This window comes from Populus alba, chromosome 14 (genome assembly GCF_005239225.2).
Source record: "Populus alba chromosome 14, ASM523922v2, whole genome shotgun sequence".
In the NCBI taxonomy this organism is placed as follows: domain Eukaryota; kingdom Viridiplantae; phylum Streptophyta; class Magnoliopsida; order Malpighiales; family Salicaceae; genus Populus; species Populus alba.
In genome coordinates, this window is record NC_133297.1 from 688074 (window position 1) to 714861 (window position 26788).

Below are 26788 nucleotides of genomic sequence, written 5' to 3' on the forward strand. Positions count from 1 at the left end.
TAATTCAAACAACAGGGACTAAAGAATAATTTACTTAAAAAAATAAATAAAGAGAGAGAAAAAAATGTCGTGACAGAAAAGTCAGGGAAATCAAAGAAGCAAAGCTGTGAACTTCGTTAATGACCGACCGATCTTCCATCCTTTGTTTTCTTCTATCAGCCAAAAGAAATTATGGGTTTTACTTAGAATTGCTAAAGAAAGATGGGTTTCTTTGGTTTCAATGGATCATCACTCTATTCTTCTTTAAAATCTTCAATGGATTTTTGGTTCCAAAATGAAAGACTGAATTTTTGTTATGGATGTGCTATTCTCTTTGTTCTTCTTTGCATTATCCTTTACAACTTCTCCACAAGACTGCTCAGATTCTTCTCTTCTTCTTCTTCTTCTTCTTCTTCTAGGCGACATAGCGTTTCTTCTTCTTCTCCAGCTGCTTCTGCTACTGATATTGCCTCCTCTAATTCCAGGTACTTAGCTTTTCTTATTCGATCTGGTCCCTGTTGAAAATCATTATTTTCTTCTTTTCTTCTACGTTGATGCTTTCTTTTTGGTTATTTTTCATTTTTGTTATTGTTTGGTGTTTGTGTTGAATTGGGGTTGGTTTAATTGAATCAAAGTTTCAATCTTGGGTGGATTTTTGTCACTGACATGCAAGTTCTGTTATTTTCTGCTGCTTATGCAGGGTTTCAGAGATTGTTTCAGTAGCTGACTTGAAGTTTTTGATTGAGAATTTGGATGAGAAGCTAACTGAGAATGAGAAATGGGAAAACGTTACAAATAAGAGAAACAATCTTCTAGCATATACCGCCAAATGTTTCAAACCTAAGGTTAGTTGCCTTCTACTACTAATACTAATAATGTTGTACTGTTTTCAATTTGCTAAAAGTTTTCTCCTTTTGGTTGGTTGAATATATTAATTGCGTTCATTTCAGAGTTTAATTTTTAATGTGTTTTATGAGTTCATATTACTTATGGTACAAAGGCGGGGCGTGACCAATTGATTTCTTTTTTGTATCGGGATCGGTTATTATTGGTGGAGACTGGAGAGTGCTATTAGAGTGAATTAATGAAACGTGGTGTTTTCTTGTTGCATATTTGCAGGATGCTCCTATAAAGTACTTGAGCTTGACGGTGTTTGAAAATTGCACCATGGAGGTGCTAAGGGACTTTTACATGGACAATGAATACAGAAAGCAGTGGGATAAGACCGTGGTTGAACATGAGCAGCTGCAGGTGGATAGAACTAATGGAACTGAAATTGGTTGCACAATAAAGAAATTTCCTCTCTTGACGCCAAGGGAATATGTTTTAGCATGGAGATTGTGGGAAGGAAAAGATAAAACTTTTTATTGCTTTATTAAGGTAATGATCAACTGCAATCAGTTTGAAAGCATTAGTTAGTTGTTGCATTTTACAATGTGATTTACCTGCATGGACTTGCTACCATGAGTTCATCATCTCGATGGCTAATTCTTAATTTATATTTTGATGTTGATGATCATGTCTAGGAATGCGAACACCCTTTAGCTGTAAGACAGAGGAGGTTTGTACGAGTGAAGTTCTTTAGATCTGGTTGGAGAATCAGTAAAGGTAAGTTCCTCACCTGGCTTTTTGCAGTGATTTCTTGTCATTGCAAAATGGTCAGACAAACAAAAAAAGAGCATGATGTGTCTCGTTGTCATATTGAACTTTTTTTTACATTATTTAGCTCTTAAGTTTCATATTTATTTGGAATTCAGTATTTTCTACAAATCATCTCTCTGACATTGCAGTGTAGACGAACATAAAAAACAAACAAACAAGGAATGAAACGTCTCATATTGAGCTTTATTGACACTGATTTTGGGCCTTTTATTTTCATATTTGTTTGGAATTTAGTATTTTAGAGAGCTTGCATGTTTCTTTCCAGCTTGAAGTATTTAGCTCAGACTCAGTTTGATTTATATCATGTTTTCTTCTGGAGTTTGTATTACTATTCATATAGTTAGAAATGGAACATCCTTTGGTGCTACTGAACGTTTCTTCATGCAAGATATTGATCACTTTTGTTTTGGTTTGGTACTATTCATCATCTGGTCTATGTTTGGAGACTATGTCCATGATTTTCAATTTGCCTGATCTCTTAGTTCTTCTTAAATGAAAACAGTTTATTTTTGGATTGTCTATTACCTATTCTTTTAACTCTTCCTAAATGGAAGTAGTTTACTTGTTTATTGATTATTTTGTAATTTCAATCACTTTATTTTACAGTCCCTGGTAGAAACGCTTGTCAGATCAAAATGTTTCACCAAGAAGATGCTGGTTTGAATTTGGAGATGGCAAAGTTGGCTTTCTCAAGGGGCATATGGAGCTATGTATGCAAGATGAATGATGCACTACGCAAATACTCTCTGATGAGTCATCCTTGGACAGGTCCAGCTGTTACTGCAGTGACTCTTATCCAGAAGGTGAGCACCAGCATCTTGAAATACCGGTGTTGTTAAAGAAAATATTTTTGACTTAGCACAGCCTATCAATAGAATACTGGTGAAGTCAAGGTTTCCTGAAGAACATTACACATAATATTCAAAATATGTAGTGTAAATGACTCAGTTTCCAAAACCTTGGGTAGGTGATTAAACTGCCAAAATTACTGAAAAAGAAAAAATTACTTGCTTCATTATATTGAGATCATCAAATTTGTGTTTTCTCTTGTGGCATAGGTTCCACCTGAACTAGAAACAATGAACACTGTTGTGGATACTCGGGCAACTTCAACATTGATTGCCTCACAGGGACTAGATACTGGCGAAGCCAAAGAGAAGAAATTCCTGAGAAGGCCATCTAAAAAAATTGTCGCAAATGGTCTGCTTCTTCTAGGGGGTGTAATCTTCCTGTCCCGTGGGCACTCTAGCCTTGGTGCTAAAGTTGCCATGGCATATATCCTGACAAAGCTGAGAAAACATGATGCCTCGTCAGGCCAAGAAAGGGAAAGATGATGTACATGATGACATTGTATGACCAAGACTAATGGTGGTGGACCTCATAAAGCTTGTTTCCGCATATTCTGTTAACTAGAGCATGAAATCTGACATTTATGCATCTTAAGGAGAGTGCATATTTAGTCCGTGTAGGAGTGAGCTGAATTTCTTTCTCACCAGTGGTAGTTTGGTTCCTTGAATACTAAGTGTATAGAAAAGTTGTGACTTAATTATTCTTATTACCATTTTCCACTAAAGCCATCTTCAGGAAGTCAGGAGCCAACACCAAGGTTTGAAGATTGAGCCAACACAAAAAGTTTGGAAAGCTTAAATGTAGAGAGCTCTCATCTTGTATCCTCTTGAAGACTCGAGATTTGCAGTATCAAGATTAGCCGTGACGAAATTGCTGGGCCGTGCTCGATTGTCACTGCAGTTGCTTCTGCCTTTGAAAGTGTTTTCTAAGTTGTGTTTTGGCTGACAAATTTTTTTTAAGAAATATTATTTTAATATACTTTAAAAAAACACTTTCACTGTATTATTAATCACATTATAAATTACTAAACATAATATAGGAGACCTTTTTTTGTTCTTTATTTGCCTTAATTTGTTTTGACTTTTGACCTAAAATTCAATTCAAGGCTGCCATCACTGAATTAAGGGCACAAAAAGCAAGCTTGAAAAGGGTACGAATCATATAAAATGATCATAACAAAGCTTGATATGGCAATTACCAAATTGTGGAGTATTTATTGACAGGAGACATTCTCTCCTAGTGATTTTCCACATTCCTAAATTTTCATTAATTTACTCCTGTATAATTATTGTCATCCTTTCAGTTAGAATATATTGATATGAATGAAATAGATTATATTGATACGAATGGAATGGAGAATTGTGCTTTGCCATGTTATGTAAAACTTTCAGGGATTTTAGAAATTACACTATCACCATATAAGATTCCTTTTTAAAAAAAAAAAAAAATTATAGATAATAACTAAGAAGATGTGACTGTTTAGTTTTTAAATACCATAAAATTTCTCATATAAATAATTGTAATTTATGCGCAAATTGGCTTGAAGATACCTTTGACCATCCGTAAAATATAAGGATACGTAACTATAGTAGGAAAAAAAAAAAAAAAAAACCATGGATTATGAAAAAGGCTCGGAGAAAAACGGCTAATGAAAGGAAGGAAGACTGTAATAGAAGGCTTTATTACTCGGCAATAACTTGTAAGGCTGGAAAACATTGACACTCTCATTTCTCCTGATCATTCGCTCTCCTTTTTTCTCTGCAAAAATGCCACTCACTTTTTTAGCCCTCTTCCTTCAAAAATAGCCAACTTTTCTTTTCTTTCTTTTTTTTCAAAAAAGAAAATTCCTCAAGCTTCCCCAGCCGAAGAAATAATAAACAAAGAACATGCAGGAGAAAACTCCCATTTCCTTGTTGCTCCTAGACGGCCAGGAACTTCTTGTTGTTGGCTGAATTCTGAAACGTCATTATTCATCGCCATCCCCTTGATAGCTTGAATAACTTGTTGCTTTTATAAGCACATCACTCTTTTCTTCTGCTTAAATATTGGTTTATGTTTTGGTGTAGGACAATGCACCATAGTCTTGTAGGGTTCTTGATTGTCTCTCTTGGAATTCTGACCACCTTGGTCCATTCAAAGACTGATTCTGATGATGGTATGTACCGTACACCATTTGTGGATGCACTGAAATTCTAATTGATTTTACTTTACATTTTGTTTTGATTCTCCTGGTAATTACCATAGTTGAATGAGGTAATGGTGTTTAGGAACTATGTAACATTTTGTAAGGTTCCTTTCACAGATAAAATATATATGTCGGCTCTTAAGGTTGATCAGAGGTTGAAATTTCTGTGCATGTTTAACCTCAGGAGAGAATGTAATTTGATTTATTTAACACCATTCAAGGGTGATCTATGATCTACATTGCCTTTATCAATACCATAACCATTTGTTGTTTAATCAATGGATAGTGAAAGCTATTCTCTCTAAATGCAAAAAATAACTTCTGATGGGGTGTTCTTAGTTCTCATAGATTGGATCTGTCAAGGCATATTTACAACTACTTCTTCATGTATATCTAGATAAACACATTCAATATGAAAATAACTATGCTGAAAATTTCATTTCAATATACAGTTGTAATGTTTGAATCAAGTTGAACCCTTTTTGAGGCTAAATAAATAATAGAAGAAAACCATAAGCTCAATTTTCACCTCCAATAGTCCAATGGTCTAGGTTTAAAGCGGAACCTGTAATGGAATGCGAACCGATGGGTTTAAGTTATAGAAAATAGAAGCTTTTCTTTAGAAGTATTTCAATCTGGTTATTGGATCCCTTGTGCTCCACTGAAGAACTGGTTGTTTTAGCTATAAGTTTGGACCAAAACTGGATACAAGTAGGCTTAAAAGCTTCAAATATTTGAGGACAGCATTAAAACTGTGAACCCTTCTTTTATGATTTTCAATCACATAATCATAATTTGCTGAGTATCTATATGATTAGAAAATAATAAGTTACTTTCATATGTAGTTGTATTTAAAGATTCTGATGTTTCCAATATTGTGATTGCAGTTTCGGCTTTGAATGTGATGTTTACAAGCTTAAATTCTCCTTCAAAACTGAGTGGATGGAAATCAAGAGGTGGAGACCCTTGTGGAGACTCATGGGAAGGGATCCAATGCTCAGGCTCATCTGTGACTCAAATGTAGTTAGATTTGCTTATCCAAGTATATCCAGTGAACAGATCTTACATTTCATAAATTTAGCAGGAATAACCCTGAAATTTCTGAATGCTGCCTTCTATTTGTCAAAATTTTGCAGAAAGTTATCTGGACTTGGACTTACTGGATCACTGGGTTACCAGCTATCAAACTTGAAATCTGTCACCTACTTGTGAGGCCCAGCTTCTAAATCACAGCACTTCTTACACTACTTTTTTCTGATGAAGGAACATAACCTCAATGCTTTTTGTATTATTTGTGATAGTACAGTGATGTGAGCAAAAACAACCTCAATAATGATATACCATACCAACTTCCTCCCAATACAGTTAACTTGTAAGTCTCCTGACATTTTCTTTTATTAATATTGAATATACCAACAAATTTATCTGGAGCAAGATAAAACAAGCCTTTTTTATTTACCCTAGCTCACTTTTATACTGGAAAGATTGAATACAATGTGTTTGATATTAATCTTGTAAGGTTTAATATGCAGAGATCTTTCTAATAATGGCTTCACTGGAAATGTGCCCTACTCAATTTCACAGATGACTAAACTTCAATACCTGTAAGCAAACTTGGTCTGTCCTTTGTTACCAAACCTTCCAGTTGTTCAGAATGAATACTCATTGCTTGATGCTTCCTCCAGAAATCTTAATCATAATAAAATCAATGGACTGCTGAGTGATATGTTTCAAAAACTCACTAAACTCAAAACAATGTAAGTACTACTAACCGAAATCAAAAGGTTGTGACTCTTTTTCTTTTTGAATTTATGGTCCACACTCATGGAGATGAATGACAGGGATCTATCCCACAACTCGATCTCTGGGAATCTGCCTCAAAGTTTTTCTGCACTCAAAAGCCTCAGCACACTGTAAGAGGTTATAAAATCTTCATTAATGTGCCTTTAGTTTCTTGTTGTGATTGTTTGCCTTTGTACAGGCATTTGCAAGATAATAAATTCACTGATACCTTAGATGTCCTCGCCGCACTCCCCCTTAAAGATTTGTAAGTTACCTTCTGCACAGTTCAATTAAGCAGCTCTAGTTCTTGAGTTTAGGTGAGAAATATTGATAATTGTACAAAATTCAGAAGTCCTCAATCACTGCATTAATTTGATAGTTGGATACAGCATATGTGAGTAGCGTTCACTTTGCACTTGTTGGGAAAACCAGCACTTCACTTGATTCATGTATAAGAATGATGAAACTTAAATACAGTAGTTGATGTTAGTGGAGAGTAAAGGACTCACTTACATGAATACACTGTTCCACCGGCAGGAATGTTGAAGACAACGAGTTCACTGGCTGGGTCCCTGATTCGCTGGAGGGCATTGATAATCTGGAGTAAGAACACTCTAAATCAGCATTTTTTTTTTTGAGGATGTAGGTTGTAAGAAAATGCTTCGCTGACTTTGTGATTCTATTTTCTGAAGAACCGGGGGGAATTCGTGGTCATCTGGTCATGCTCCTCGTGGTAAATCTAGTTCAGGCCATGAAAAGGGAGGTGGAAAGAAGGGCATGAGTGGACTCGCTATAGTTTTAATAGTATTGGCTTCACTGGTTGTTCTTGTACTTCTCCTATTACTATTTTCAAGAAAAAGGTCATCTCCATCTTCAAATTTTCTTGACGAGGAGAAAGGTAGCCGGCATAGAACATTTACTCCCCTTTCATCACAAGAACTATCCAATCACACGATTGCTTCCATAAAGAAAGAGTTTAAAGGTATTTATTTGACCGACTTCCAGCATCATTTTATGGTTGACAACTTTGCTATGCTTTCTGCTCGCACCATAATGTCACTGTTTAATGATGTCTCGTGCCAACTGTGCATTCTGATGGCGCTGTTGGTGTGAAATTAACAATATGATTTACTGGTGACAGAAACTGAGTCACTCAATTCATCTGGTCCGATTGATATAAAGACTTTCCAAAAAGCTGCTTCCATGGGCTGCAAGCCTCCACCTTCCAATTTTTCTCAGTCTATAAATGACAACCAGTTTGCAAGCTGTCTAAATCCAGGAAGGAACACCTCTGTTCGTGCCGTAGCTTTTTCGTTGACAGATTTGCAGACTGCTACTGGAAATTTTGCACCAGGCCGACTTATTGGTGAGGGTTCCCTTGGTCGCGTCTACAGGGCAAAATATCCTGATGGGAAGGTATGCTCAGTCATTTCATATTTTATGTGCTTAATTGTCACTGGATTTACACAGAATCAAACACAATTTGCAACGAGAAGTTTGGATTTTGCATTCATGAAACATAATTTACTTTTTGCTTGTCAGGTTTTAGCTGTCAAAACGATTGATTTATCACTTCTTCAAGGTGCAAAGCCAGAGGATTTTTCAGAAATTGTCACAAGCATCTCAAAAGTTCACCATCCGAACATTGCTGAGCTTGTTGGTTATTGTGCAGAACAAGGGCATAACATGTTGATATATGACTATTTCAGGAATGGCTCACTTCATGGCTTCCTGCATGTAGCAGATGACTACAGTAAACCACTAACTTGGAACACCAGAGTTAGAATAGCTTTGGGCATGGCCCGCGCTGTTGAGTAAGTTAATACAAACACATGCTCATGCAACTCGATTACCTGAAATGGATAGTGGCTAAATGCTTAGATTGTTAGAGTAAGGGAGCAGATGTACTCCCACCTGCAGAATGATTCCCCATAGCTGTTTCCTTCCCTTCTTTTCTCTAACGAAGTAAGTACATTTTCACATCAGGTACCTCCATGAAGTTTGTTCTCCATCCTTCATCCACAAGAACATCAAGTCATCAAATATTTTGCTTGACAATGAGCTCAACCCATGTCTTTGCGACTACGGGCTGGAAAACTTTCATCATGTTAGTATTTCTTGAGACATAAAAGATCTCCTTACCGCGAGCATAGTTTGGAAATGAATTTCAACGGCGCATAAAATTAACATAATCCATGTTGATCATTATAGTTTTTCTCCTTTTCAGCGGACAAGCCAAAACCTTGGTGTAGGATACAATGCGCCAGAGTGCACTAAGCCTCCAGCTTATACAACGAAGAGTGATGTTTACAGCTTTGGGGTGGTGATGCTGGAGCTATTGACTGGTCGGAAGCCTTTCGACAGGTATGGTTACACTACTGCTGCAATCTTTTTATTCACCATTTGCTAGTGTTGTTAGTCAATGTAATCCCCATATCATAACTAGTTAAGCTGTCATATTTCTTTACTTCCTTACAGTTCGAGACCCAAATCAGAACAATGTTTGGTCCGATGGGCCACCCCGCAACTGCATGACATTGATTCATTGGAAAAAATGGTTGACCCTGCATTGCGTGGGCTATACCCTCCGAAGTCAGTATCTCGATTTGCTGATATCATTGCCCTCTGTGCACAGGTAAGAACCAGCTTCGTTTTCCCTCCATGCCAAGGAAATGTTAGTGCAGGATAGATTTACTCTCTCTCTTTTTCTCAGAAATTCAAAAGGTTGGTGAACTCTTCAAAGAGAAGTAATATTTTGCGTTGCATTTTTGGTATTACTAGGCGGAGCCTGAATTTCGGCCACCTATGTCAGAGGTAGTCCAAGCATTGGTGCGATTAGTTCAGCGATCGAGTATGAACTTGAGAGACGATATCACAATTTCTAGTCAGATGGAGGATTCTGACTACTAGTGCTGTGTTCTATCAAGACTAATATAGATCAAAAGATTAATTTCTTCTTATTTGGTTATGCCTCTTGAATATTTCTTCGTTAGTAGGCTTGGCTGCTTAGGACTTTTGAAGATTTTTTCTTTTTATAAGATTTTATGGAGAGATTCATCCTCCTAAGCGAGGTAGCCTCCAAGTTGCTTGTCAATGCTATTGTTATTTGTCATGATTCGAATATCAGGTCTATGACTAATAATGTAGGAACGATGTAGAAAAAACATCTTATCTAAACTAAACCTTTAAACAAACATACCAAAAAAATAAATTATTTAAAAATACATAGCATTCTATAATTTTTAAAAATATATTATATTTTTCAAAACTAATAAAACCAAATGATAGTTCAAAACGTTTCATCAGTAATTAAAACAAAAATAATAATTTATAATAATTACATTGTGAAAATCCAAACTTAATTAAAATAAGATAATAATTGAGCATCTAAGACATCGAATCAAAACTAAAATCAAACCTTGTGAAACAAGCAAGGCATACTGACTAAAATTAAAAAAACAGGAACACTCAACAAAGTCTATACAAAAACTAAGAACCTAAAATAATATTAAAAATAAAGGGTGAATTTAACCAACTCAGTGAGGGAATAATATTTAATATACATTTTAGATATTAATAGTTGCAAATCGATTTATCTTGATATAAATATACATACTAAATATATTATCATAAAGTAGGAGAATATATGTTAGAGATCAAATGACACCCGAAGGTGATCAGATAACACTCGAAGTTGATCACTGTGAGAGAATTAATCGCCATAGGCTAATGCCTCTCTCACTAGTTAGTTATACAGAATATTACATGCACATAGGCTAACTACTCTCTGTTAGCATATAGTTACTAACAATTCCTATATCAAAGCATAATAAATATTTGCATAATTATCCAAGCAATGTATATCATATTGAATAGAATTTAATTCAATAAAATACGAGTATAGATTCAAGAATAGACAAGTACTCGAAAAATAAATCAACATTTATAAATATTCAAGAAATAAACTAGTCGTACTAATCATATAATTAAAATACATATTTATTTATATTACATGCATATTAAAGATCATCCCACTCACTCAGAAAAAATAGAACTAAAAGGAATATCATATGAAACACTTGAAAATTTTATTAAAAATCATTAGAAGAACCTATAACAATATACAAAATATACCAAAACAAAAACCCAAAACAACACAAATAAAAGATTCTAATGCATAAAAGAAAACCAGTTTTAGTCTCCTAAGTTAGGGGACTAAAATGATAATTTTATAAAACAAGGACCAACATGTAATTTTACCAAATTTGGAGGACCAAACTGTAAATACATAACCATACTGAAATTTTACCTATAAAAAATCCTCAATTCTTTCCAGAAACGAAATAGGGACCAAATTGTAATATTATTTAAAGTTCAGGGACTAAAATGTAAGTTCCAGAAATTAAGAGACCAAACTAAAAATATTCCAAATGAATTTTCAAACTGAGATTCATCATCTTTAACTTTATAGCAACACTTTTAGAATCCCAAAATACATTAGGGTCAAATTATAATTTTATAAAGTTTAGGAACTAAACTGTGATTTTCATAAATCAAGAACTAAAATAAAATTTCATCATCTTCAACCTCAAGAGCGTTCTTACCAGATTTTCCAGCAAAGTTGAAATGAATTCCTAACCCATAACAAATCAATTTAAATAAATTAACTCATAACTTTTTATTTCTAATAATACACCTGAAATCAATCACTTAACCTTAAACTCCAATAATCATGAATCAATCTTAACAACATAAACTTAAATCCTTATAGAACATAATCTCTTCTTTAATCCTTTTATAAACAAATCATAATCGAAAGTAACATGAGAGAAAACCATTTACTTTCTAATTCTATATTTCTTGAATCCAAAAATAACAAAAATAAACTTTTATATCGAAACTGAATTTCAAAAATATTAAGGTACCAAAATTTTATAATCTATGTTTTTCTTAAGTTCAAGGATCAAAGTGTTTTTTTTTTTTTTTTAATTTATGGCATGCAACTTATATTTGAATTTTTTTTGTTTAAGTTTCTCTTCTTCAATCACATCTTTTTATAAAAAAAATTAAAATTAAGTGGTGTTTAATTAGAACTAAATCACCAAAAATAAAATTGAGAACCAAATAGTAAAAACAAAAAAATCTACACAGTTCATGCATAATAACGTGTGAGAAAATAAATAACGAGATAATGTACAGTAAAAAAACCATGCCTTTTAGTTTTATGGAGGTGGAAGAGTAATGGAAATTGGTTTTCCCCTCTGCTTGGTAAATGAAACAAAATTGACCTACGGATGGGACGCCTAGCTAATGTACAGTAAGAAAAAAAAAAACCACAAAATTGTTTATTCAGTAAAAAGGTAAACCATGCATGCATATGTTGGATGGGACGCACAGCTAATTTTGCTGTATTTCGCCTAACTTATAGCAAGTTAACTTAATTAAAACAAACATAGTGCTCTTACCCCGTAATTGTGTTAATAATTTAGTTGGAGTAAATTTAATTATGTAAACCCTTGGTAATTTAAATTAAATTAAATTGGATTACTACTATTTTTATTTTATTTTATTGTAAAGAGTATTATAGGATGGCTTAGACATAGTATTAATGCAATTAGAAGAATTTAAATTCCAGTCTCGTTATCATATAGAAAATAATTTTTGAAAAGTTTTTTTTTTAATTTCCACGTGTTTATTTATTATTAAATTCTCGTTCTATTTTTAATGGATCTTTTCAATGAGACTTATAATTGGACGCATTTATCATCTATCCTTCTATTGTTTTATATAAAAAAAAAGTGTTTATGGCAGGGATATATATTATTTTTAAAAATATTTTTTATTTAAAAATATATTAAATTAATATTTTTATTTTTTAAAATTTATTCTTTATCGTTAATATAAAAATATTAAAAAATTAATTTAAAACAAACAATATTAATTCTTAAAAAAAAAAAAAAAACATTGCCTAACCCCAGCGCACGACAATCATAAATAAAAAAATCGCAGCGCGAAACACTCATAAATAAAAAAATCAAACCTTGACAAGAGAAGAAGAAACTAAGAAAGCCTTTAATTTTTTTTTATTTTTATTTTTATCTTAGTGGGTCCTCTACTTCAAACACTTTTTTTTTGGTGTGGTCTTCGGAATAATCGTCCTTCCATACATCATTAATTCTAGCTAACCCGTACCATTCCACGTTATAGTACACTTTTTCTATATATTTGAAGAAAGATTTTTGAGTATCTTTGATGGTATGGTAGTAGTTGATTTTTAAATATTTTTTTGTATTAAAATATATGTTAATAATTTTTTTTTTATTTTATAAAAATTATTTTTGATATCAGTATATCAAAACGATTCAAAACATACAAATTATATTAAATTAAAAAAAAATAATTTTAAAAACGCGATTTCAACCGTGTTCCCAAACGATTCCTTACTCTTTTTTTTTCTCTCTTTTTTTTTAATTAGTTGGTCCCCCTGCTTCAAAAACGTTTTGGGTCACATTATTATTAAGTCCTTTTTTTTTAAAAAAAAAAAAAGTATATTTCATTTTATTTTATTTTTTTACTTCAAATTATTTTTTTTTATTTTTTTTCAAGTTCATTTTTATTCAATTTTTTTTTCTGTTAGATTTAGTCCTTATTTTTTTAATAAACTTAGAAAAAATTAATAATTTATTTTTCAATTTATTTTTCATGACATAATTAAACATTGAAAAATATTTTATAACTTATTTTTTATTATACTAATAAACATAAAAATATAATTTATTTTTAAGAAATCTATTTTTTATAAAAATAATTTTCTAAAAAAAACCTACTTTTTACACGTGTTAACTCTCTAATTTTTTTTATTATTCAAAAGATAAAGAAATAAAATATATCTATTTAATTATCAAACCAACCACTTAAATGTTGGAGGTAGTAATGAATATCTTAAAATTTTATCAGGTCACGGAGTAATTAATCAACGAGCTTTGAACAAGAATTTTATATAAACTTCAATGAATTTTTTTTTTTTTTTTAACCACAAGTTGCATTTGTTAGGTATATAGCTGGTGGTGATCACATGATGAAGTTGACGATGTTAATTTTAGTCCATTCATGTTTTGTTGTGTTGCTGCTCAAGGATAATAAAAACACTATTATTTGTCTGTCTAGTTGTATGATGAAGGAGTATTTTCAAACTAATTTGCGCGTTATTTGAGTTCATATTTTATTTTTATACATTTTTAAAGATGTACTTTAATATTGACTTAATTCAAAAAAATATAATAAAGTTTTATAAATTTAAAACTGAAAGTTTGAATCCAATAAATTAATTTTTAACTATAGTTATGGTTATATAATTGATTAATTTATTGTTTATAGCAATATGATAAATTCTTCTTAACTAATATGACAGATAACTTCTAATGGGTGCCTAATAGACTAAGATGGATGATGGTTGTTACCTTTAAAAGGTTTTTCTTTGTAGATTTGAGGGCTTTAAGATGATTAAAAAATATATTTTTAGAGAGAAAATACAATGATATTTTAGAGAGATAAACTTTGAAAATATATATGTTAAAAATATTAAAAATGAAAAGAATGTAAATATTTATTCTTTGGTATTTCAGGAGGTATTTATAGTCCTTGAATCTTATCCTTTTACTAGAGTGGAGGAGCTGAAGGGTCATTCTACCCTTATAAATTAATTTTTTATTGTGAGATGCATTCAACTTGTTTTATCCAACTAAGAGATAGAGACATGATGGGCCATGATGAATTTTAATACACTTAATGATATTGGTGGAGTGTAGACTTGTTTAATCAATTTTATTTGGTTAAAAATAATTCTTCTAAGATTTATGTAAAATTTATGGAGATATAACGTTAGATTCTGACTTTATGTTTGAATCCAATGAGATAGTAGTTTCAGCCATATGTTAGGTCTAAATGAACATGCAACCACGCTCGGGATGCAATGACAAAAAGTCTTGAGCTCGACACTTGCAAGAGATGATTGTCATGCCCACCCTGTTAACTTGAAAAGGCGCTGGACGAAGCTGCTAGGCTTGTCAGCACCTACCAAACCTAAAAATTGGGTCTGACAAGTCTTAGACTTAGCCCAGCGTGCCTATATTAGAGGATTTTGGGGTCAGAGTGTAATAGTCTAACATGCTTGAGTATACTAATGTATTTTTTTTTAATTTGGTATTTTTTTATATAATATATATATACACACACACCTGACATAAAGACAGAAAATTAATTAAGAGTGATTGTGGCCCTTGTCCAATAATTAATCCTAAAATCACAACTTTTTGCCTAATTAATCCTAATATTTAATCAATAAAGTATTGCCTGAGAAGGGATGTATTACATATTTTTTTGCAGGGTGGAGAAAATTAATTAAGAATGATTGTAGCCCTCAAGCAATGTCCATAGGGCAGGGCGACAATAATTTTTAGGATTGATTAATCCTAAGAATTAATCAATAAAAAGTATTGCCTGAGATTGTGTGTATTACATATTTTTTGCAGGGTGGATTTGATTGATGGCCAAATATTGTTGGGAATATGAAGAAAATTATTAAAGTTTAAGACGAAGAATATGAATATGAATATGGCACCCTTCCCCTTCCTAAAAATTTATCAAATAATTCAGTGAGTTAACACGTATTTATATAAAAAATATGCTTTTCTAATTAGAACATAATTGTTTTTTAAAGTGTATTAAAATAATATATATTTTTTATTTTTTTAAAATATATTTATGATATTAACATATTAAAATGATTTAAAAATATATATAAAAATTAATTTTTTAAAAAAATATAAAACCACCGCAAAAACAAATACTTTCTAGATCATGAACCAACACACATTAATTTTAAGGCCAAGTTCCTTAATTTCTTACTTATATGAGAAAAAAATATGTATATTTTTTTTAATAACATGGAAGTCAAAATATATATACAATGACTAGTAAGAAAATCATTTCAATTTAAGAGTAAAAATTTTATATATAAAATTTATTAATACAATATATAAACAGCTTACAAAGATCGAGGAAGACGATTCTTTTGCATTATTTAGGGTTTGAAATGTGATCTTATAATTAAATTATTTTCAAGACCTCTCAAATTATGCATATTTTAACTTTAAAGCAAGTATAAGTTAATTTTTACGCAAGTATTTTTCTAAAAACATCAATAATTCTGAAGCAACAAGTTCTTTGCAGAACAAAAATTGATTGAATATATAGAATGGGGACTGCTGCTATTTCTTTTTCTACCCCCTTCTCTACTTTGAGAAAGAGAAAAGGAATAATTTAAAAGGGTTGCTGCTAGTCGACAACCTTTCCCCTTGATGTAGCAGCAGCACACGCAAAAAAGAATAAAAAAATAAAACTCTACCTATCCCCTACTATACATCTCATAAATCTTGAAAGCTAAGCTAGCTGTGTGTTCATCTATTTGTATAAATACTACTTAGCAGCAGAAGCAGCAAGAAGTTCATGTTTTCTGCTGCCAAAGATCACTATATTGTCTCTTCTGTGATTACTAACAAGTAATAGTACATAGAGTACAATATTCTCCCTTGTTAATTTGTAGGTTGTTGCCAAGAGCCGACCGCTAATATATTTCATCTAGCTAGCTCTTGATCATCATATACATATCCAATTTCCCCTCCCCTCTTTGCATTTCATTTGCATTATTACGATCGACCAATATATAGCGTGTCTATATATATTATGTGGAGGCTAAAGATTGCAGAAGGCAGCAGCAATGAGTACTTGTACAGCACAAACAAGTTCGTAGGGAGGCAGACATGGGAGTATGATCCTGAAGGTGGGAGTCCTGAGGAGAGAGCTGAGGTTGAAGAAGCTCGCCTCAATTTTTACAACAATCGTTATCAAGTGAAGCCCAGCGGGGATCTCCTCTGGCGTTTGCAGGTATATTCTGTATTAATTAGCTAAGTACTAGCTGCTACCTACCTAGCTAGTACTTTATATATATATATATATATATATATATATATATATATATATTTATATTTATATTTATTTATTTATTTATTTATTTCGTGTTTTAACAGAGGAGAGATTAGCTTTCTTGAATCCTGTTATTGGTACGTAGAAGGATCCAGGGTGATATATATCTTGCAGTTGCTAATTTCTTTTAATTAGTTTTATTTTAGCATCTTCATGGCTAATTACTTAGCTGGTTAGTCTGTTCCTTTCTTAATTTGGTTGTGATCATTAATAGAAAATAATAAGAAATTTATAATAAATACTGTTAGGAAATTAATAGATGCATCTTTTGCTCTTAGTTTTGTCATTTTACGTAGAATATTGCTTTGTTGTGTTTCCAAAAAACATCACTAATGATCTTTTAGTATTTGCCTTCCCCTGATCATTTTTTTAACAATTTTGCAAAAGATTATAGTAATTAACCAGCACTCATCACCTTTTACTCAGTAGATTAATTATATATACTAATGGAACAATCCTCTAAATCATTTTTTTTATTTAAAAAAAAGTATACTTTTTGGGACGTTTTTTGTAGCTTAATTAACTTTATCTTATTTTTATCCAATGAGGGGTGTAGTCATAAGATTGATTAGTCTTCTCTCCGCCGATCAACTTGAATATTAATTTCTCTTCCCATTAATTTTTAATATCTTTTGGTATGGTAGAGTACTTTAATGACAGTGGTGATCCCTAGCAAGGTATGTTAGTTGAATCCATTTATTTAGTAATAAAAGAGGGCAAAATCAATTCCACGACAGCATCACAGGCATGGCTAAGAGATCTCAGCAGATACTGTAAGAAAGAGATTACCAATCTCGTGGGCTATAGCACTTCTCTTACAATAATTATATGTATAATTACTAATGCAGTTTCTCAAGGAGAAGAATTTTAAGCAAACAATAGCTCAAGTGAAAATTGAAGAAGGTGAGGAAATCACATATGAAAAGGCAACAACAACATTGAAGAGGGCTGTCCACTTCTTTTCAGCTCTACAGGCTAGTGATGGCCATTGGCCTGCTGAAAATGCTGGCCCCTTATTCTTCCTCCCTCCCTTGGTGAGCATCTTGCATCTATACAAAAATATTTTTGCTTAATTTCCCTATATATATATATATATATATATATATATTGAGGACTTGTTTCAGTATTCACTAGTACGAGCAGCTTGCATATAATTGATTTTCTCTTCTGGTTTACTTGAAAATATTGCAGGTAATGTGTTTGTACATCACAGGACATTTAGATTCTGTATTCTCTGCTGAGCATCGCAGGGAAATCCTCCGTTACATCTACTATCATCAGGTAAATTTATGATGATTATCTGCTCTTAACGGTTTAGTTTTTGGTAGGTAATATGCTATAAATTATATCTATGGCCATGGAAATCTATGCTGCATGCAGAATGAAGATGGTGGTTGGGGGCTACACATTGAGGGCCATAGCACCATGTTCTGCACAGTTCTCAGCTACATTTGTATGCGAATTCTCGGAGAAGGTCCTAATGGTGGTCAAGACAATGCTTGTGCAAGAGCCCGAAAATGGATTCATGAACACGGTACTGTAACACACATACCCTCTTGGGGAAAGACTTGGCTCTCGGTAATCATCCACCCCGATATTGAATAGAACACAGAACCGATCGAACAACAAAACTTATGTTTTCTGTAACTGAAATCAATGTGCAGATTCTTGGTGTATTTGATTGGTCTGGAAGTAATCCAATGCCCCCAGAATTTTGGCTCCTTCCTACTTTTCTTCCTATGCATCCAGGTTAGTTAGTTTCTAATATTTCCACCATCTGTTCAGTTTCCCTTTCTGTAGCCGTCGTGTTAACATTTCTATTGGCTTCAATGCAGCAAAAATGTGGTGCTATTGTCGGATGGTTTACATGCCGATGTCATATCTATATGGGAAAAGGTTTGTGGGTCCAATCACCCCTCTCATTCTACAGTTGAGAGAAGAACTCTATGTTGAACCTTATAATCAAATCAATTGGAAGAAAACGCGTCATCTGTGTGCCGCGGTGAGTTCACCTTAAACTTGATATATAATTATTACCATTCTGAAAATTTGTTATGATATTGTTGCTACAAATAAATAATACATGATGTAATTGATTCTGCAATACTGTTGGTTCAGGAGGATCTCTATTATCCCCATCCTTTGATTCAAGATCTGATATGGGATAGTCTCTATGTGCTCACCGAGCCTTTTCTTACTCGGTGGCCCTTCAATAAGTTAGTAAGAAAGAAGGCTCTTGAAGTAACAATGAAGCACATTCACTACGAAGATGAAAACAGTCGTTATATTACTATTGGATGTGTGGAAAAGGTAACTTGCTGCTGCATAAAATGGGCACCATATATATATAATCTTCTACTTCTATCTGATGATTTCTAATACTTTTCTGACCTTGAAACGTCAGGTGTTATGCATGCTTGCTTGCTGGGTTGAAGATCCTGATGGCATTTCTTTCAAGAAACATCTCGCAAGGATCCCGGATTATTTGTGGGTGGCCGAAGATGGTATGAAAATGCAGGTTAGTAGGGTTGCATTCTTTTACAAAGCTGTAGAGAGTAGAGACCTCAAAGAGGTTATGATGAACTTAACAAAATATGGAATCTGTGTGCAGAGTTTTGGAAGTCAACAATGGGATACTGGTTTTGCCATTCAGGCCTTGCTTGCTACTAATTTTACGGATGAAATCGGAGATGTACTCAAGAGAGGACATGACTTCATAAAGAAATCTCAGGTTTGTTACTTTTCTCAAATCTTTTCCCTTAATCATGAAGTAACTGCTAATTTTCATTTGGATTATCATTCTATATATTTACCTGATTTAGCATTTTAAAGGTCAAGGACAATCCTTCAGGTGACTTCAAGAGCATGTACCGGCATATTTCCAAGGGATCGTGGACTTTCTCTGACCAAGATCATGGATGGCAAGTTTCTGATTGCACTGCAGAGGGAATGAAGGTAGCAAGCTTAATTTGTTGAGTCACTTTAAAACTCACTAATTTTCTGGGCCATTTTGTTCAAACTGGAATGTGCCTCTCACCAAATTAAACTATGTTGCATTACATCAAATATGCAGTGTTGCCTACTTTTCTCGATGATGCCACCAGAAATTGTTGGTCAGAAGCTAGAGCCTGAGAGGCTCTTCGATTCTGTCAACATTCTTCTTTCTCTACAAGTAAGGACTAAACTAAACTCGGCTTAACTATCTATACAAAAACATGTAGCACTTTGTTTCCTTCACTGGGCATTAGGTAAACTTTCCAGGGTCACATAATAAGCTTTGTTATTGAACTTTCAGAGTGAAAATGGAGGTTTAGCAGCGTGGGAGCCGGCTGGAGCTCATAAATGGTTGGAAGTAAGTTCTTGAACATTTGCAATGTTTTCTTATTCTTTCATATTCACTTGTGGTAATCATGAACCGATGGTGTTTGGTTCTCCGTCTGTCTCAGTTACTAAATCCCACAGAGTTTTTCGCTGACATTGTCATTGAGCACGAATATGTTGAGTGCACTGCATCAGCAATCCAAGCATTAGTATTGTTCAAGAAGCTATACCCAGGTCACCGGAAGAAAGAGATTGATAGTTTCATAACAAATGCTGTACGATACCTCGAAAGCATCCAAACTCCAGAGGGTGGATGGTAGGTCACCCTGATGATTTTAAGTTCTGTTAATTTGTTCCTGGAAATTCTTCAGAACCTATTAACAAGGAGAATTATTTCCATTCCCACAGGTATGGAAATTGGGGGGTATGCTTCACTTATGGTACATGGTTTGCTCTTGGAGGCCTAGCAGCTTCTGGCAAGACTAACGACAATTGCACAGCTATGCAAAAAGGTTCGAATTTTCTTCTCAACATACAAAAAGACGATGGAGGTTGGGGAGAGAGCTATTTTTCATGCCCCGATAAGAAATATATACCTCTTGAAGGAAATCGATCAAATTTGGTACATACTGCATGGGCTATGATGGGTCTGATTTATGCCGGGCAGGTTAGCATAAGCATACTAACCATCTATTCACGAGTCTATGTTTTAGGCTGCGTTGTTGTTTCATTTACTTGTGTATTCCCTTCTTCACGACCCTGCCTCCACAAAAGCAGGCAATGGCCTCAGGATTTCTGATTCTAGAATCTGTTTCCTATAGATGGATAGAGACATTACACCTCTTCACCGAGCAGCCAAGCTGATAATCAATTCGCAAATGGAAGATGGTGATTTTCCCCAGCAGGTATCTTTCTAACTATTAACCTACAGTCAGAAAACCACTTCAATTGAAAAAAGAAGAAGAAATGACCAGACATCCAACAGCCTGCCGGCGATTCCTGTCAGTACTTAGTGGGCGGGAGCTATGTCCTGTGATAGACAGACAGGAAATCACTGATGTGCATCTGCCCTTCAGCTTGTATTTCACAAGTCTCCTAACCTGTGATATTCTTATTCATGACAGGAAATCACTGGCGTGTTCAATAAAAACTGCATGTTACATTATGCAGCATACAGAAATATCTATCCAATGTGGTCTCTTGCAGAATACCGGAGGCGTGTTCCGTTGCCTTCAACATCCAAGTGAATCTAAATCCAATAGCAAACTATCTATCTCATTGTAAATAAACACAAACCGAATAATGAATTTAAATCAAATAGCACTCCTCTATACCGTTCTGTTCTGTTTGTTCTTTTAGAATTTTCCCAGCATGTATAGAGAGAAACATGTTTCTGCATAATAATACTTCTTTGTACACAGATTGAATGTCTGTAGCAGAAAGCTGTACCCTGAACTGTATCATGTTTATACTTTATAGAATCAAAGTAACATAAATGTTTCTGCATTGCTTGTCTTATTTGATCCAGCTGTCTCGCTCTCAGTCACTGTTGCCCCTTCTCTCTGTTTTTTTCCCCTTAATTTCATCAAATCTAACAAGCACTATCTCTTATGCAGCTCACAAAAAGCTGTGAGTCTCACTTCTCTTCCTCATTGGCCATTGTGTAATATTCTGAAGGTGGGGGAGAATGTAGTATTATGAAATTTTGCATTGAAAAAGACAGTATTGCCCTTATGTGTATAATTATGTATATTACCGATTGAGGGGCAAATTAGAAATTTCACATGATTTGATATGTGTGTGTGTTAAAAAAAGAAGAATCAATTTTTTAGAGAGAGATAGAACTGAAAATAAAAAGAGAAGGAGAAAAGATGATGAAGAAGAAGAGGAGAGGGAAGATAAAGGAAAGAGATCAGCAGAGAAAATAGATTTTTAAGATAAGATTTATAGTTGATATATTATGATTGTTATTATTAATTGTGATTTTGCATCTATTGAGATAGATGAAGATTTAAAGTTTGGAGGATTAATTGATATGGATAATGATTTAATTCGTTGATTTTATATGATTTTGTTAGAAATTATGAGTTTGAGATATAGTTGTTTAATTGATGTATTATGGGTATGAAGGTTTAAGAAACTTTATGAATCTTTGCTTGGTAGTATGATAGATCTACATGATATAAGTCTAGCTCATTTCCAGGCTCAAGCGAACACGAGTCTGGCGAGTTGTAAGACTAATCATCCTTGAGCTTAGCTATATGCTAAGTCAAGAGGACATGAGTTTGGTAAGTTCCTAAACCCAACATTGTTGGACCCAATTATGAGCTGAGCCTAAAGGGACACGGGTGTCACACCCAATGTCCTTAGACCCAACTTGTAGCTTGGCTCAAGAGGACATGGATCTAATATGCTGTCAAACTCAACGATCATGTTCTCAACAATTTTCCAAGCATAGAGGGTTAAAGGCTAGAAGATTGTTGTAAGCCCCATATTGGGCCATATGACTCTTTTTTCTTATTCTTATAACTTTTAACAAAATATTAATATCAATGATATTTGTCTCCCTGCATTTATAGATGTATAAAAAGTCTTCTAATAGACTATCAATTTCCCTTCTTATTAATGTTGTACAAGAGATATTTATTTCTCATTTATGTAAGAGATATTTATCCATCATTAATGTTATCAATAGAAAATAACTTTACAACCCTTCTACTCCAGCAAAAATGACAAGGTCCATGAGCTTTAAATACTCTATAAACTATTCAGGTAAAATATTTATAATTTCTATTATTTAGACAAACACTTTTAAATAACATAGCATTTATTATATCTGAATAAAAAAATATATTTTTATTCTTGAAATTTAAAGTTTATTCTTATTAATTACAATCTTTTACTTAAAATTACTAATTTTATCATCAGAATATCCCTAAATCCCACCAAAAAATGTTGTTTTGCAAGTATTGGGGTTTTTTTTACCACTAATCATCAACTTTCTAAACTGTGTGGAGAATGAGACAGTGATATAAACATATAATTACCCCCTATTAAAATTCCAAAAAGCTTTATGACTGAGCATACTAGATTTGGAAACAGTATCAATATCATTTGAAATAATTCTTACCAGAGGTCATATTAAATATTTTATGTAATTTCTCATATATTTGAAATAATAATTCTTACTAGAAGGGCCAACATTGTAATTGAGCATGAATCAGCAACCCAAGCTTTATTGTTGTTCAAGAAGTTGTATCAGGAGATCGATAATTTCATAACAAAAGCTGTACCGTACTTTGAAAGCTTACAAACTCCTGAGGGTGGATGGTACATTCCCCGGATGCATTTTTAATTTCTGTCTTTTTTTTTTTTAAATTTTCGTGAGTAATAAATAGGAGAAAATGTTTCCAATACAGGTATGGAAATTGGGGGGTGTGCTTTATTTATGGGACATGGTTAGCCCTAGGAGGCTTAGCAGCTGCTCGCAAGAGCTAGAGTAATAGTGCAGCTATACGCAAAGGTATTAATTTTCTTCTTAACATCCAGAAAGATGATGGAGGTTGGGCAGAGAGCTGTCTTTCATGCCCTAAGAAGAAATATGTACCTCTTGAAGGAGATGGGTCTAATTGATGCAGGACGGATTAGCTCTTGAAGAAAATGGCCTCATAATTCTTGAACATTAATCCTTTTCCTATCAATGGCTACAGATGGATAGAGACCCTAGACCACTTCACCGAGCGGCGAAGCTGATAATCAATTCACGTTTGGAAGATGGTGATTTTCCCCAACAGGTAACTTTCTGAAACCAATTTAGTCAGGAAATCACTTGAATCAAAACCCTTAGCCTATGATCTTATTCATGAAAGGAAATCACTGGTGTTTTCATGAAGAAATGCATGCTACATTACGCAGCAACAGAGATATCTTTCCGATGAGGGCTCTGACAGAATACCAGAGGCATGTTCCATTGCCTTCCAAATGAATCTAAACTCAACAGTAAATCATTCAACCCATTGTTGTGTAATGTTTCTAAATTAATAAGATAGGATTTTACAACAAAGCCCTTGGAGGCTTAAAAGTTGGAATAAATGAATAAGGGGTATTATGGTAATTGAACAAAAATTGATAAATATAAATAAAAAAATAAAAAAAAAGGAAAGTGATCTGAAATTAGAGAGCAGAACCGTGAGAGAGAAGAGAGAAAGAAGAAGAAGAGAAAAGAAGGGAAAAAGGAAGAGAATTGGAGGAAATAAGTGAAAAAGGTAAGATTTAGGTTGTTTAATGTGTATAATATGTTAATTAAGCTTTAATTTTAGTTTTGATGAATGTTAGGGTTTTGAGAATTTGTGTTTTGGTTTAAATTGATGAATTAAATTGAACGATGGAGGTTGATTATTGTGTTTAATTGATTATTAGTTGATTTTGAGAGATTGAATTGAAGGATAATGATTTTGAGTTATGATTTTGTTTAAATGGTGAAATTGTGTAAGAAATCAGGGGATAACAGTAGGTGATCTGTTGAAATTCTGGGTTTGAGGTTGAAGATGACGAAAATTCAATTTGGTCCCTCAATTTCTGAAAATTACAGTTTAGTCCCCGAACTTTGGAAAATTACAAATTGGTCCCTGGATCATATTCCGAGATTCTGAACAGAATAACATATGAATTATGGAAATAATTACTGTATAGATAAGAGAATTTAACACTTTCAATTTAGTCCTCCAATTTGACAAAAAGTACGATTTGACCCTAAAAATTTAGTAAAATTCCAGAATGATCCCTAGGGCATAAATTGAGGTTCTGAACAGAACTGAGGATGATTTAAGGACAAAATTCCAGTATAATTAATATTTTCAGTTTGGTCCTTCATTAGATGAAAATTACAATTTGGCCCTAAAAATATGATAAATTCCAGATTAGTCCCTAGCTGCGATATTAACTTTTGCAGATTAGTTTGATGAATAATTAAGGGTTACTTAGTGAATTATTATCAATTTTATTACTTGTTTTTATTATGGATTAGATTTCGGGAAAACCGTTAGATTTTGGGTTTTTAAGAAAATTGACTAGTTAGTTTAAAAACATATAGGGTTACGGTATACACCCTTAGTTAAGTGTATTAAATAGGTTAAATGTTCTTTTGAGTCGTTCTTGAATATGTCTCCTTTGTATTCAGATAATCCTGATATTCTACCGGCGGGACGTCAGTAGGATTTTCTTCAGTGTCTGCTTTTGGCTTCTGTTTGCTTTTGAGTCAGGTGAGTGGATAATTTTTCATATGCATGAGAAATACTATAAATATTTGATTTGTTAATATGAATTGGATCATGCTTCTTGATAATATATATTGATTATTATCCTTGTTATGATAAAACATGATCAATTATTGAATCTGAATTCTTGATATGAACCAGTATGTATTTTGAAGTGAATTCTGAATTGATAGCTCCTCATTTGATTGATGTCATGAGTTGAGCTTTGAGATATGAATATGTTTGTTTGATTATGATTATGAACATATGGTATGTCAGTCAGAATACCCATGCTAACAGGGTAGTGTTAGTCTTTGTGCACATCGTATCTGAACCCTAGTTGGTCGGGGGAGACACCAACCTGTGTGGACTGATCATCCAACAGTACGGAGCCTCATGCTCATTGCATTTTGATTTTCTGACGAGTTCTACCATATGATATTCTTGTTATGGCCTATTTGATAAACCTTCGTATAAGAACTAAAGCCATACTTGTATATATATTTCTCATTGCTATATTACCTCGTGTGTGTATATTGAACGTTATCTACTCACTGAGTTGTTGAACTCACCCTCTCATTATTTATCATTTTCAGGCTTATAGCTTGATAGCAGGTCACTTTTGTTGAATCTTCCGAACCTGCTTTTTGGTTGTAATTTGTACCTTCCTTTTATGTCAAGTTAGTGCTCCAAAACTATGAATATATATGAACTCTTGTATTAAGACAATCGAATTATGTTATAAAGTTAGTTTTGTTGTTTATGCTGCGTTGAACAACTCTGATTGAGTTTTGAAGGATAAGATTGTATGTAAGTTTCGGTTCGCATAGGTTTGGAACCTTGGAGGGGAACCTTGCCTATGTGCCGGTCATGGATCCGGGAATCGGGTCGTGACATGTTGTAAATACAAATAGAATACTGCGAGTCCTATATAATATTTTTCTCATAGAATTATAAAGGTTTTTGTACAATATTGCTTTTCGCAACAGAATGCTCTGTTCTGGAGTTTAAATTACAGATGCAGCATCGTAATATCAGCAAACCTAGTTCAAATAAGTTAATGCAAATCTTTTCAAAGAGCCTGCAATACCTGGCGACAACACTCTCCGAGGGCCAATGTAGGGAAAATGTTCCTGTAGGCAGAATGGCTGATCATACAATTCTTGTTGAAGACTACCCCCACCATCTCCCGTCATCAAACAGACAAATTAGCGGCGTGCATGCCAAGAATTAGCAGCTCCTTCTAGTTTTAACTTCTAATGAACATGTCAAATCATTCAAATAATGATGTGACGCCAACCTTCTACTTCGGAAGTTCATATGTTTATACTTTTTTTTTTTCCAGTGATGTTACATCTACAACTTTGTGTCAAGCAATTTGAAATTTTTCCCTCAGATTTTCTCCAAGCTATTTAGAAAAGTGGTAGCAGATGACACTGAATATATATAATTAGGGCTCTCACGTTACGTAATCAGTTTAAAGTGCTTATGCGCTACAACCATTTATAGAAACAGAATGCACCTCTTGAGGAAAATCTCTATTCTCCATTTGAGAATTTATGGAAGCAAGTCCCCTCTCAGCCTTGCAAGTCAGAAAAAGTAATCATTATCGTGCAACATAAAAAAGATATAAAAACATCAAGAAACCATTAAACTAATAAACTTAAGTATCGGTAATTTAAATTTCTAGCATTAGGATCATGTTTGATTA

The 26788-nt window shown here is 33.4% G+C and overlaps 3 protein-coding genes and 1 long non-coding RNA gene across 5 annotated transcripts; all 4 read left to right on the plus strand.

Annotated features, from left to right (window-relative positions):
• Positions 1 to 59: 59 nt before the first annotated feature.
• On the plus strand, positions 60 to 3214 carry LOC118035367 (uncharacterized). Its single transcript, XM_035040921.2, has 6 exons — positions 60 to 464; positions 680 to 824; positions 1099 to 1359; positions 1506 to 1587; positions 2248 to 2444; positions 2700 to 3214. Exons 1-6 carry the CDS (start codon positions 202 to 204, stop codon positions 2973 to 2975), a joined length of 1224 nt encoding a protein of 407 aa, XP_034896812.1. The 5' UTR covers positions 60 to 201; the 3' UTR covers positions 2976 to 3214.
• Positions 3215 to 3358: 144 nt separating this feature from the next.
• On the plus strand, positions 3359 to 9569 carry LOC118037562 (protein STRUBBELIG-RECEPTOR FAMILY 5-like). Of its 2 annotated transcripts, none has more exons than XM_073404588.1 (16): positions 3359 to 4645; positions 5563 to 5695; positions 5812 to 5883; positions 5982 to 6047; positions 6208 to 6279; positions 6361 to 6432; positions 6517 to 6588; positions 6657 to 6722; positions 6995 to 7060; positions 7150 to 7439; positions 7599 to 7873; positions 8000 to 8271; positions 8444 to 8564; positions 8685 to 8821; positions 8936 to 9092; positions 9171 to 9569. In XM_073404588.1, the coding sequence occupies exons 1-16, from the start codon at positions 4543 to 4545 to the stop codon at positions 9273 to 9275; spliced, it is 2079 nt and encodes a 692-aa protein (XP_073260689.1). In that variant the 5' UTR covers positions 3359 to 4542; the 3' UTR covers positions 9276 to 9569. The 2 variants fall into 2 exon arrangements, with proteins under 2 accessions (XP_073260689.1, XP_034899456.1); XM_035043565.2 differs by having other exon boundaries at positions 9239 to 9569.
• A 6356-nt stretch (positions 9570 to 15925) lies between these two features.
• Positions 15926 to 21328, plus strand: LOC118037653 (beta-amyrin synthase). The gene is made up of 16 exons (XM_035043704.2): positions 15926 to 16402; positions 17350 to 17535; positions 17693 to 17782; positions 17882 to 18079; positions 18166 to 18250; positions 18337 to 18503; positions 18620 to 18811; positions 18906 to 19019; positions 19113 to 19232; positions 19334 to 19456; positions 19575 to 19673; positions 19797 to 19853; positions 19948 to 20138; positions 20231 to 20489; positions 20644 to 20727; positions 20947 to 21328. Exons 1-16 carry the CDS (start codon positions 16202 to 16204, stop codon positions 21067 to 21069), a joined length of 2289 nt encoding a protein of 762 aa, XP_034899595.1. The 5' UTR covers positions 15926 to 16201; the 3' UTR covers positions 21070 to 21328.
• A 2522-nt stretch (positions 21329 to 23850) lies between these two features.
• Positions 23851 to 25915, plus strand: LOC140954585 (uncharacterized). Its single transcript, XR_012167960.1, has 3 exons — positions 23851 to 24087; positions 25002 to 25083; positions 25674 to 25915. It is a non-coding gene; the product is annotated as an uncharacterized lncRNA (long non-coding RNA).
• The last annotated feature ends 873 nt before the right edge of the window (positions 25916 to 26788 follow it).

Coding starts and splice junctions, on each gene's coding strand:
- LOC118035367 (XM_035040921.2), top strand. CDS start 202: ATGGGTTTCTTTGGTTTCAATGGATCATCACTCTATTCTTCTTTAAAA. Junction 1,588..2,247: donor TGGTTGGAGAATCAGTAAAG/GTAAGTTCCTCA, acceptor TTTATTTTACAG/TCCCTGGTAGAAACGCTTGT. Junction 2,445..2,699: donor CAGTGACTCTTATCCAGAAG/GTGAGCACCAGC, acceptor CTTGTGGCATAG/GTTCCACCTGAACTAGAAAC.
- LOC118037562 (XM_035043565.2), top strand. CDS start 4,543: ATGTTTTGGTGTAGGACAATGCACCATAGTCTTGTAGGGTTCTTGATT. Junction 6,723..6,994: donor GCACTCCCCCTTAAAGATTT/GTAAGTTACCTT, acceptor TTCCACCGGCAG/GAATGTTGAAGACAACGAGT. Junction 7,061..7,149: donor GAGGGCATTGATAATCTGGA/GTAAGAACACTC, acceptor TATTTTCTGAAG/AACCGGGGGGAATTCGTGGT.
- LOC118037653 (XM_035043704.2), top strand. CDS start 16,202: ATGTGGAGGCTAAAGATTGCAGAAGGCAGCAGCAATGAGTACTTGTAC. Junction 17,783..17,881: donor GTTACATCTACTATCATCAG/GTAAATTTATGA, acceptor TGCTGCATGCAG/AATGAAGATGGTGGTTGGGG. Junction 19,233..19,333: donor ACTTCATAAAGAAATCTCAG/GTTTGTTACTTT, acceptor AGCATTTTAAAG/GTCAAGGACAATCCTTCAGG.